This window comes from Otolemur garnettii, unplaced genomic scaffold (assembly GCF_000181295.1).
Source record: "Otolemur garnettii isolate 467f Iridium unplaced genomic scaffold, OtoGar3 scaffold00001, whole genome shotgun sequence".
NCBI classification, from domain to species: domain Eukaryota; kingdom Metazoa; phylum Chordata; class Mammalia; order Primates; family Galagidae; genus Otolemur; species Otolemur garnettii.
This window is the reverse complement of record NW_003852396.1, coordinates 30,135,487-30,147,505: the sequence shown is the minus strand read 5'-3', so window position 1 is coordinate 30,147,505 and position 12,019 is coordinate 30,135,487. Positions and strand designations below refer to the sequence as shown.

General features: G+C 48.1%; 2 protein-coding genes across 7 annotated transcripts in view; one reads left to right on the top strand and one right to left on the bottom strand.

The window, feature by feature from the left end:
- The window catches only part of LOC100944655 (leucine rich transmembrane and O-methyltransferase domain containing), a 4,255-nt gene extending 2,372 nt beyond the window's left edge, over window positions 1-1,883 (top strand). Inside the window, exons 2-3 of the mRNA XM_023510959.1 lie at window positions 890-1,086; window positions 1,563-1,883. Of these exons, the coding sequence (XP_023366727.1) occupies window positions 890-1,086; window positions 1,563-1,883 (518 nt within the window). The remainder of the gene's footprint in view (window positions 1-889; window positions 1,087-1,562) is intronic.
- A 646-nt stretch (window positions 1,884-2,529) lies between these two features.
- Window positions 2,530-5,661, bottom strand: ANAPC15 (anaphase promoting complex subunit 15). Of its 6 annotated transcripts, none has more exons than XM_012814135.2 (6): window positions 5,538-5,661; window positions 4,310-4,393; window positions 4,056-4,185; window positions 3,479-3,538; window positions 3,027-3,164; window positions 2,530-2,880 (listed from the first exon to the last, which is right to left on the bottom strand). In XM_012814135.2, exons 3-6 carry the CDS (start codon window positions 4,173-4,175, stop codon window positions 2,821-2,823), a joined length of 378 nt encoding a protein of 125 aa, XP_012669589.1. In that variant the 5' UTR covers window positions 4,176-4,185; window positions 4,310-4,393; window positions 5,538-5,661; the 3' UTR covers window positions 2,530-2,820. The 6 variants fall into 6 exon arrangements, with proteins under 6 accessions (XP_012669589.1, XP_012669599.1, XP_023366623.1 ...); XM_012814145.2 differs by having other exon boundaries at window positions 2,530-2,868; XM_023510855.1 differs by having other exon boundaries at window positions 4,056-4,180.
- Between the last annotated feature and the right edge of the window lie 6,358 nt (window positions 5,662-12,019).

Genomic DNA, 12,019 nt, shown 5'->3' with positions numbered 1-12,019 from the left:
AAAAAAAAAAAGAAAAAAAGAAATGTGTCTAATTTTAAGATTGGAAAAATATTCAATGGGCCACGTGCAGTGGCTCACATATGTAATCCGAGCACATTGAGAGGCCAAAGTGGGAGGATCACTTGAGCTCTCAGTAATTTGAAACCAGTTTGAGACCACCTGAGCAAGAGTGAGACCCTATCTCTACTAAAAATAGAAAAGTTAGTTGGCATGGTGGTGGGTGCCCGTAGCCCTAGCTACTTGAAAGGCTGAGGCAGGAGGATTGCTTGAGCCCAAGAGTTTGAGGTTGCAGTGAACTATGATGACATCAAAAAAAGAAATATATTCAATGAGCAATAAAAGTGGGGAGGGAATGAAACTGGAAGTTCTAACAGAGGCCTCTCAGGAGCCTAGAAGATGGAGTAGTTTTTGCCTGGGCCCTCCTAGAGAAAGCAACACTTGAGCTGAGCCTAGAAAGATTGGTTTTGAGTTGGCCAGGAAGATGGAGATGGGGGCAGGGAAGAGCAAGGCAAGCCACACATACAAATTTAGCATAAAGGAATGACACAACATGGTTGATTCTGGCCACAGTTGTTTGGGATGGCTGTGATACAAGCCACAGACAGGAAGAATTGAGAGCTGAAGCTGGAAAGGTGAGCTAGGATTAGGTCCAAGGTTCTGAATGCAAGGCAAAGGATCCCAAATTCAATCCCAAAGCCAGGGAATAATACAGTTGGATTTTTTAAGAAAGATTCCTAGTGGCTGGTATGAAGACTAGGCTGGAGGCAAGGGCACCTGTGGGACAGCTGGGGCTGTGGTCCAATGAGACAGCAGCTGATTGGAAGCTGCAGTGAGGCAGGTGAGCATTTGAAATCTCTGTCAGGGGCTCTGTATCCATCTTCCTTCATAGGTCAGATCCTACTGCGGCTGGTGGAGGAGAAGGCCCCTGCTTGTGTGCTAGAGCTGGGCACCTATTGTGGATACTCCACCCTGCTGATTGCCCGTGCCCTGCCCCCTGGGGGTCGCCTTCTCACTGTGGAGCGGGACCCTCGAACAGCAGCAGTGGCTGAAAAACTCATCCGTCTGGCTGGCTTCGATGAAAACACGGTCAGCCTTCCTATTTCCCCAACTCTGATCTCTTCTCTGTCACCCAAGCCTTGTCCTAGCCAACTCTCCCTTGTGAGAGAAGGGATTCCCATCTAAGGAGAAGAAATTAGTTCCACTTAAGGGACTGTGATCCCTGCCCTCCTGTCCTAAGTCATGTGTACATATTTTCTGCTAGAGGACAAAAGAAGCTAAAAGGAAGGTCTCTGGAGGCCAGCAAATCTGGGTCCAAATCTTTGCCTCGTTCTCTGTGTGACATTGGACAAAGCACAAATCCTCCGAATCTCCGTTCTTCAAAAGCAGAATGGAAATCACAATACTGATCCTGACCTCTTAGGTTCTGAGGTCAGAGGAAATGTGAGAACACTTGTGGGAATCTAGGCCTGGGCCTGGTATGAAGTAAGCCAGATATTGGTGGGGTGTGGAGTGAGAGAACAATCCCTCCCACCCTCACTTTCATGCCATCCTTACCCCCACAGGTGGAGCTCATCGTGGGCAGCTCAGAGGAGGTGATCCGGCGCCTACGCACCCAGCACCAACTGAGTCGGGCAGACTTGGTACTCCTGGCACATCAGCCCCGATGTTACCTACGTGACCTACAGCTGCTGGAGGCCCATGCCCTACTGCCAGCTGGTGCCACTGTGTTAGCTGACCATGTACTCTTTCCTGGTGCACCCCGCTTCTTGCAGTATGTCAAGAACTGTGGCCGGTACCGCTGCCGCCTCCACCACACTGGCCTCCCAGACTTCCCTGCCATTAAGGATGGCATAGCCCAGCTCACTTATGCTGGACCTGGTTGAGGTCCAGGTCTAGGGGGACTTATTGATGGCCCCCACCCCCACCCAAGCAAGGCCTTCAGAACATCCCCTCCCCTCCCAGTTTGGGGCCTGACACATGCTGGGCTTATGACTGAAGAGGTCTCTTCCCACCTCTGCCCCCTTCTGGCCTCCACACTGACCTGAAGCATCAAATTTATCAGGCTGCTTGGTTTCACTGGTTTATTTCCTTCCAGAGAGAGCCAAAGACTGACAGGAGGCCTGAGCTTCTGACCCAACTATGTCACTGATTTGCTGGGTGACTCCAGGGGAGTCCCTGCTGCTCTGAGATTTAATACATTCTCTTAATTCTAAGGAAGCCGGCTGGGAGAGCTTGAGGGTCCTCTCAGCTCTGAGCCTCTGAAAGCCTCCCCTTCTCAGTCCATTCTATTCTGGGTGGGATCAGAGGAAGCAGCTGACAATGAGTTAGAGACTCTGCAGAAATAGGTGGATGCAAGCTGAGCAAGAGCAAATGGCACAGAAGGCTGGGTCCAGGACCAGGGACCGTCTGGCCTTCCCCAAGCTGGCCCATCTGACAAATTAGGTAGGTTTGCCTGATGTTTCAACTGTCCTCTCTCCAAAGCACAAGATACTGGAATCCTCTGGGCCCCCAACAAATAGAAAATAGACATGTAGGGAAAAATCACTCCTGTGTCTTTATTAAAGAGTTAGAAAGCAAACCAGACCTGGCAACCAAGGAATGAGGTACTCGCCAAGAAGGCGGAGTGGGCTCAGGCCTTGGGGACTCAAGGGCAAGCTGATGGCCTGGGAGGAGCCAAGGAGACCATGGCAGCAGTTGAGGAGGTACCCAAGAGCACTTTCAGGCACTGGGGCCATCAGCTGGTTCTGTGGGCAGGGGTAGGGCGTGCAGGATAGGTTGGGCTGGCCTGGAATCTCCCTAAGGCCACCCTGCTTTGTCTACCTAGATCATCCACTGGTCCTGATCCTGTTCGTTGCCTTCCATGTCCACCTGGAGAGGAGGCTGGGTGTGGGTGGGGAGGGGCCTCAGCCAACCTCAGCCCCAGATTCTGCCCCTGGCTGTATCCAGGGTTTCTGTCCCCCTTGGCCATCAATTAGGTCAGGGGCAGGGGCCCAGGAACAGGCCCCCCCACCCACACTCCCACCTACCTCATTGACCTCTCCATCATCAGGTGACTCGTTGTAGTCATTCATCTCATCCATGTCCTGCATGTCCTCATCATCTTCTGAGTCCTCTTCACTATCCTCGTCGTCTTCATCATCCTCTTCTTCTTCATCATCATAGTGCTGATGGGGCAGAGGAGAGCCTGTAAGTCTTACAGGCCTGCCTGGACCAGTTCAAGACCTGGCTCACTTGGAACCTCTTTCTGGGGTCAATAAATGATCCCCCACTCCCCAACCCTTTCCCCCTTAAGTCTAGCAGGCTGGTGCATTTTCTGTAGGACTTTGGTGCCATCCCCTTTTTGCTCCCCTTTTTGGCCTCCACCCTAGAGCTAAGAGTCATAACTGCTCTCTGGATCAGAGGCAGGAAATTCAGAATTAGAGCAGAACCTTGGTCCACCACAGGCTCCACACAGACCCCACCTGCTGAAGCCACCTACCTCTGAAGCTGGCTTGCCAATAGGAACCAGGTTGTTGTCTTTCTCTGCAATGCTTTGAAGCTGTTGGCACAGAGGGGAAGGAGCAGAGCCAGGGCCCAAGCAGGGCTGGTCAGGGGCATGGGACTGGCCCACTGTGCTCCTAAGATGACCCCCCCCAAGTGTGGGGGAGCTTACTCCCAGTTCTCAGGAAGATCCCCTGTCTTTATGTCATCTGCTACTTATATATGAACTTGATTTAACTACTTAAGCTCTCTAGGACTTGGTTTCCTAATATAATTATAGTGAGGGTAAAGTGAGAGACTTATCAGGCTAGAACATGGAATTGCCTAGGTCCTCAATGAACAGTTAAAATTATTCTTTCCTAAGATTTAGGGAAAAAAGCTTGGGGTGTGTCAGGAGACTGGGCTCTACTTCTGGCCCAGAAGTAGCCCAGCAAATTAGAGAACTTTGGCCCCCTAGCTCCCAGCTTGATAATTCCTGGCTCAGGGCAAAAAGCTCTTCCAGAGCAGGTCTTCAGAATAAGGTTTGGTCATGACAGGGCAGTCTCTTGATTGTGCTGTACTAGGTCCTTACTCACCCACGCCTGATGCTGCTGTTCCTGCTGCTGCAGCTCTGTCTCCTCCACACAGGGTCGATCCAGATTAAACCACAGTGTCTCAGTCACACGGGGGAAGAGTGAGGGGAACAAGGTGGACATGGCTCCTAAACTGAGGGAAAGGGTCAAATGAATGTGTTTGGGTTTGGTTTTTATTTGGTTGTAATTTTATTTAGGGATGGGGTAGAGTGGACGGTATCAGAAAAGCAGCCCTTCCCTTCAGGAATCAGACAGACCTGGATTTGAGTCTGGGTCCACCACTTACTAGCTGTTTGACCTTGGCCAAGTCACTTAACCTCTTTGGGCCTCAGTTTCCTCATCTGTAAAATGGGGATAATAACAATTATACTACCCTCAAAGTTATTCTGACAATTAAGTAAATTAATGGACAAGCTGTTTGTAGGCTGTTCAAGGAGGGAAGAGGATGGGAGCCAAGTGCACAATAGGAATTCAGAATGCAGACTAGCATTATGAAATTATACAAAATTAGAGATAGCAAGGCTCTACTGAAATTCTCTCTTCCTCCTCGAAAACCTGCTTTTTGCCCCTTGATGATGGTCCATACTGTGCCCACCCAGTGTCAGAAATTTACAAGACTAAACACCCCTCTCATGGATCACAGCTAAATTTGGGTGTGGGAGCGTGTACCATGTGCAAGCAGGGCTCAGCAAGACATTCTGGAAGACACGAGTAAAATAGATAAATAAGTAGATGGAAACTAAATGGATGAATACGTGAGAGAACAAGTAAAATCAGCTTTGTTTGATCGGCTGAGGGAGCTGACCGGGAATGGCCCAGAGAATATGAATTAAAACCCACAGCTTAAGGCCCTGCAATAGGCAGAGACTAACGTTAGGTCACACAGTTAATTCTGGGCTTAGAACTCCCGCGCGAAAGGGATGCAGGCCAGTCACTAGAATTGATGAGCAGATGGAAAGGATGTGTGTGGTCCCGCTTTTGTCCTAACTTATTTGACCGACACAGAGCCAATCGCTGCCATTCCCAGAGCGTCAGCTTCCCAGCTGGTATAACAGGTTCAAGAGCATTCAAGCTCACATCCCAGAAATACCGACAGGGCAGAGATCTCAGTACCGAAAGCCCAACCCACCACCGCCCATTCTTTCTCGTTAGGATAATGACCGTGCGCTTGACCAACAGGAAAAAGTCAGGGGCGGGACTTGGACAGAAATTTTTCCTTATAGGGTTGCTAATCGTGAAAAGAGCGCGGCAAGGGCAGGGCCAATTAGCTTAAAGAAATCCTGGGTGACAGGAAGTGACACCAATGAATGACGGATCTCGTGTGATGGGGCGGGGCTTAGGCTCGAGGAAGCAGCCAATGAGCTGGAACTCTTTAAGGGTAAAGGATTCTGAACATGGAGCTCCTGAGGAGGTGAGTCAAAGGAACTGGTTTATCTGGGGAAAGAAGTGGCAAGGAGCTCGCCGCACCCTTGCTTCTGTACTTACCGCGCCGGTAGCCGGCAGCCGGCGGCGACCCGGAAGCGCTTCACTCAGATCGAGCGGAAGGACCCACCAGAATCCGGGACTCACTAGACGCATGCGTCCTTGGTCTCCTTTTGTTTCCCGCTCCGGACGCCCAGACCGGATGTGACGTTAGCCATACCTTAGTCACGTCGTTAGGGTAGGAAATGTGCCGTGCCTACCTACTGGCCCCGCCTTGAGTTTCGGCCAATCGCCCTCTCCAACCGCCCCGCCGCTCTGTCCCCGTGAAGTTCTTGCTTTATTATTATTTTTTTTTTTTGAGACAGAGCCTCAAGCTGTTCCCCTGGCTAGAGTGTCGTGGCATCACAGCTCACAGCAACCTCCAACTCTTGGGCTCAAGCGAGTCTCCTGCCCCCGCCTCCCAAGTAGATGGGACCACAGGCGCCCGCCTCAACGTCCGGCTATTTTTGGTTGCAGCCGTCATTGTTTGGCGGGCCCAGGCTGGATTCGAACCTGCCACCTTAGGTGTATGTGGCTGGCGCCTTACCCACTTGAGCCACAGGCGCCCAGCCGAAGTTCTTGCTTTTTAACTCCTTTTTTTTTTAAAAAAGTCAGAGTCTTACTTTGTTGCCCATAGTAGAATGCTGTGGCGTCACAGCTCACAGCAACTCTTGGGCTTAAGCGATTCTCTCGCTTTAGCTGCCCAGGTAGCTGGGGACTACAGGCGCCCGTCACAGCGCGAGGCCATTTTTTTGTTGTAGTTGTTATTGTTGTATAGCAGGCCCAGGCTGAGTTCCAACCGTGGCTGACGCCCTAACTACTGAGCTAAGGGCGCTGAGCCCTTTTTAACTCCTGAAAAGGCGCTAACAGCAACCTGTTTTAGAACTAGTGCTGTTCATTGTACTGAGTCCCAGAAAAATTAATCTTCTAAGCCACAATTGCTGGTTGATTTTACACCCCTCCTATCTGTTTTTCAGTCTCAGTTTCTGTTTTTTTGTTTGTTTTTGAGATGTCACAGCTCAGTGCAACCTCAAACTCTTGGGCTTAAGCAATTCTCTTGCCTCAGCCTCCCAAGTAGCAGGAACTACAGGCGCCTGCCATAATGTTCGGCTATTTTTTAGAGATGGAGTCTCGCTCTGACCTGGTCTCAAACTCTTGAAATCAGGCAGTCCACCCGCCTGGGCCTCCCAAGTCTGGGATTACAGGTGTGAGCCACCGTGCCTGGCCTGTTTCTGGTTTCAGGATATTCATTCCTTTATGAATTCCTTGAACAAAAACATTTCAGTCCCTACTATAGTCCAGGCTCTATAATAGCTGGAGATAAATAAATGGATATGGTCGCTGCCCCCCAAAATCTCCACAGTCTTCACAGACCCTGAAGACCAACAGTGGACCACTGGTCTTTTGTTTTCTCTCCAGCTCTGACATTGGAGATTATGTACAGATATGAGTGACTAGTCAGCCTCAAGGCACAAGTCTGCATCTGGGGAACTCAGCTACCCTCCCAGCCCTGGGCCAAATACCCTTAAAAGTCAGCCCTCTCACCTCTCACACTCCTTTGCTGCTGCCTCTGTTCTAATAACCTTGACAGAGCCTCTCCTTCAGAGATTGTCATGCCTTCTGGAACCAGAGGATCTCCAAACCCAACTCCCATTAAGCTCCATCATCCCCCAGCCTCTTCCAGGTCCAATATTCATCCACAGTTGCATTTCTGTCCTAGCCAGGTGTACAAATTTCGGCAAGTCCTTTTCCTCTGTCTGGACTATTTCTTAAACAGGCATGGTAATCTGTGGCCAACCTTCCTCCTATCCTCGAGTGTTATAAACATTGTATGAAATAACAGCTATTTGAAAAGTAGTGTACTTCTATGCATTTTTGCATTGTTGTTTCTTGTTTGTTTTAGGCCAGTCTAGTGAAGTAGTGAGAATGGAGAAGGAACAAAAGAATCTGTAAATGGTTGTGATCAATTAGTTGTAAACACCACTGTACTCAGACCAACCTTCTGGGGTTTTTTGCTTTTGTTTTTGATTTTTGAGACAGTCTCACTCTGTTGCCCTGGGTACCTGGTGTCAGCCTCACTCACAGCAACCTCAAACTCTTGGGTTCAAGTGATCCTCCTGCCTCAGCCTCCTGAGTAGCTGGGATTACAGGCACCCTACCACTACACCTGGCAAACTTTTTCTATTTTTCTTTTTATTATTTATTTATTTATTTTTGAGACAGAGTCTCAAGCTGTTGCCCTGGGTAGAGTGCTGTGGCAACACAGCTCACAGCAACCTCAACCTCTTGGGCTTAAGCAATTCTTTTGCCTTAGCCTCCCAAGTTGCTAGGACTACAGGCGCCTGCCACAATGCTTGGCTATTTTTTGTTGTTGTTGCAGTTGTCATTGTTGATTTTAACTGGCCCGGGCAGTATTCGAACCTGCCAGCCTTGGTGTATGTGGCTGGTGCCCTACCCACTGAGCTACGGGTGCCACCCACTTTTTCTATTTTTGATTCCAATGCCATCTGGCTCTTGCTTAGGAAGGTCTCAAACTCCTGAGCTCAAGGGATCCTCCCACCTCTGCCCCCTAGAGTGCTAGGATTACAGGCAGGAGCTCCTGTGCTGACCAAGAAGTAGGGTATGTGCATTTTGTTTTTTTTTTTTTGAGACAGAGCCTCAAGCTGTCCCCCTGGGTAGAGTGCCGTGGCATTACAGCTCACAGCAACCTCCAACTTCTGGGCTCAAGCGAATCTCTTGCCTCTGCCTCCCAAGTAGCTGGGACCACAGGCGCCCGCCACAACGCCCGGCTATTTTTTGGTTGCAGCCGTCATTGTTGTTTGGCGGGTCCGGGCTGGGGATTCGAACCCGCCACCTTAGGTGTACGTGGCTGGCGCCTTAGCCGGTTGAGCTATAGGCGCCGAGCCGGTATGTGCATTTGGAATGTGATTATGTTGCCAAGCAGCTCTGCTTATTATAAGTTTTTCAATAAAGAGTAAAATTTGGCTCCTGGAAATGTCTACCCTTTTCATTCATTCAACAAATACCTACTGAGTGTCTTAGTATTGTCACTATTCTAATTAGTGGGTATATAACAGTGAACAAAACAGACCAAAAAGCCCTTTTCTTTGTACAGCTTCCATTCCAATGAGAGAGATAAACAATAAAGAAAATAGATAAATAAAATATTTAGGCCCCCCCACCCCTCGTTTACCTGTGCTTCATTAAATTTCTTCACTGACATTCAGAGCACTGGGCAGAAATCACATTGCATCAACACCCACCACGGGCCTTTGAGATACCTTGTTTTAATTAAACAGTCGGATTCCCCTGGTCCTCACCAGTTCTAACTCAGCTGCTAGGTGCTGGCTGAGGTGAGGTGTTGAGCAGAAACTTGTTAGTTTTGGAAATCTTTAGTTTTAAGATTGTGGTAGCGTGGCACCTGTGGCTCAGTGAGTAGGGCACTGGCCTCATATACCGAGGGTGGCAGGTGCAAGCCTGGCCCTAGCTAAACTGCAACAACAACAAAAAATAGCTGGGCATTGTGGTAGGCACCTGTAGTCCCAGCTACTTGGGAGACTGAGGGAAGAGAATCACCTAAGCCTAAGAGCTGGAGGTTGCTGTGAGCTGTGACGCTACAGCACTCTACCGAGGGCGACAAACTCTGTCTCTAAAAATAAAATAAAATAACTTAAGAAAAAAAAAAGATTGTGGTAAGCACTGAATAAGTCAGAGAAGTAGAAATAAAACATTGGTAAGGGAAGCATTTTACTTTATATTCAGGGACCAAAGAATTCACTTCAAAAGTGACTTTTGAAAAAGGTCTGAAGGAAGAGAAAGGCTCCAGATATTTGGGGGAAAGCATTTCAGAGAGAGAGCGTATAGGGCCCAGAATGGTGGCAACATAGCATCCTATGAGCAGAATACTAGAAGATGCAACAGAGAGCAGGAGCCAGAAATATACAGCCTTCCAGATCACAATAAGGCTTTTATTCCACGTTGGGGAGCCAATGGAGGGTTGTGAGCAGAGGGTCTACACAGTCTGATTCCCATTTTGACAGAATGACTCTGGTTGTTCTATGAATAGACTCAAGGGACAATAACAGAAGTATGCAGACCTGTGAGGAGCTTATTATATTGATAATAATCCAGAGGTATTAGATGAGAAATTATTGAATTTCAGATATATTTAGAGATAACAAGGTTTGCTGACAGATTGAATGTACAGTATGAAAGGAGGAAAGGACCCAAGTTTTTGGCCTAAGCACCTAGAAGATTGATGTTGCCATTTTTTGAGATGGGAAAGAATGGAAAGAATTTTTTTTTTTTTTTTTTTGGTGGGGATATATCTGGAGCTCAGTTTGGGGTGTGCTAACTTTCAGATGCCCATTAGAGTAGAGATGTTAAGGAGACAGGAAATCACATGGGTCTGCAGTCAGGGGAGAGGTCTGGGCTGGATACAAAACATGAGACTAGATCAAATTACCAAGGGAATGAGTATAGATGAGAAATTTTCCTTTAATGTTTAGAATTCAAGGAAACTGGAAGAAGCAGCAAACCAGATGGAGAAAAAAAGCCAAACAGACAAGTAGAGAGCCAGGTGAATTGGTGGCTATCCTAGAAGCCAAGTAAGAAAGGGTATTAGGAAGGAGAAAGCCACACATTACAGTCTAGTTTTTTGCAGTTTTTGGCCGGGGCTGGGTTTGAACCCGCCACCTCTGGTGTATGGGGCCAGTGCCCTACTCCCAAAGGCGCCACCCTACAGCCTAGTTCTTTTTTTTTTTTGAGACAGGAGCCTCAAGCTATCCCCCTGGGTAGAGTGCCATGGCATCATGCTCACAGCAACCTCCAACTCCTGGGCTCAAGCGAGTCTCCTGCCTCAGCCTCCCAAGTAGCTGGGACCACAGGCGCCCGCCACAACGCCTGGCCATTTTTTGGTTGCAGCCATCATTGTTGTTTGGCGGGCCCGGGCTGGGGATTCGAACCCGCCACCTTAGGTGTATGTGGCTGGTGCCTTAGCCGCTTGAGCCACAAGCGCTGAACCACTTGGCTATTTTTTAGAGACAGGGTCTTGCTCTTGCTCTGGCTGGTCTCGAACTCCTGCGCTCAAGCAATCCACCTGCTTCGGTCTCCCAAAGTGCTAGGATTACAGGCTTGAGCCACCTTGCCCAGCCTTGGTGGCATTTAATGAATGCCAACAGAGTGCCACCCTGCTAGACCATGAGGACAAGGAGATGAAGGAGAAATAATTTGTGCCCTAAAGAAAACTATAGTCCAGTAAGAACTAAGATAATTAAAGACAATTACAGAGGAAGGTGGTAAATGTTAAAATCAATGGATATAGAGAATATTGTGAGAGCACAGAGTAAGACAAGATGAATAGATTCTGGATAAACTAAGTTTTAGTTCAGATTCTGGATAAACTAAGTTTTAGTTCATGTCACAGCCACCATCTTTTATACAAGTCTCCAACAAGAAGATCTCTTTGTTAATGAGAAATCTCTTTGTTAATGAGAATCCATTTGGACAGAACTAGACGAACTAGAATTTTGTTCCAGAGAAGGAAACATTTGAGTGGGCCTTGAGGGATGAGTAGACATTAAGACTAATAGTAAACAAGTGAGGAAAAGGGGTGTACAAAGAGATATATTATATTCAAGAGCATGGAATTAGGCCAGGCAAAGTGGCCCACGCCTGTAATCCTAGCACTCTGGGAGGCTGAGGTGGGTGGAAAGCCTGAGCTCACGAGTTTGAGACCAGCCTAAGCCAGAGTGAGACTCATCTCTAAAAAAATAGCCAGGCATCTTGGCAGGTGCCTGTAGCCCAGCTACTTGGGAGGCTGAGGCAAGAGAATCGCTTGAGCCCAAAAGTTTGAGGTTGCTCTGAGTTATGGTGCCTTAGTACTCTACTTGGTACTCCATCTCAAAAAATAAAAAATAAAAAAAGAGTATGGAATTGGCTGAGTGCAGTGGCTTATACCTATAATTCTAGCACTTTGAGATCCCCAGGTGGGAGGATTACTTGAGACCAGGAGTTGAAGATCCGCCTAAAGCAGTATAGCAAGACTGTCTCTACAAAAATAGAAAAATTAGGGCGTGGTGTTGTGCACCTGTAGTTTCAGCTACTTGGGAGGCAATGGCAGGAGGATCACTTGAGCCCAGGAATTTGAGGTTGTATTGAGCTATGATGTTGCCACTGTCCTCCATCCTGGCGACTGAGTGATACGTGGTCTCAAAAAACAAACAAACAAAAAACCAGGAAATTGAGAGTAAATTATATTCGTAGAGAGCAATGAGAATCCATTTGGACAAAACTAGATGTCTAAGGATGGAGAGAGAAACATGAAAAAGCTTTCAGGGTCCCAGACAGAGAAAAAAGCCTTGGTGGCACTGACATGGAGTGAATGGGATAAAAGGCAGGTATCTTGGGTCTCACCTTGGCCTTATTGCTGACTTGCTGGAGACTCCATGTAGGTGCTCCCTCCAAGTTTCCATTTTTTTCTAATGTAATGTCCTAATCAGGTCTCT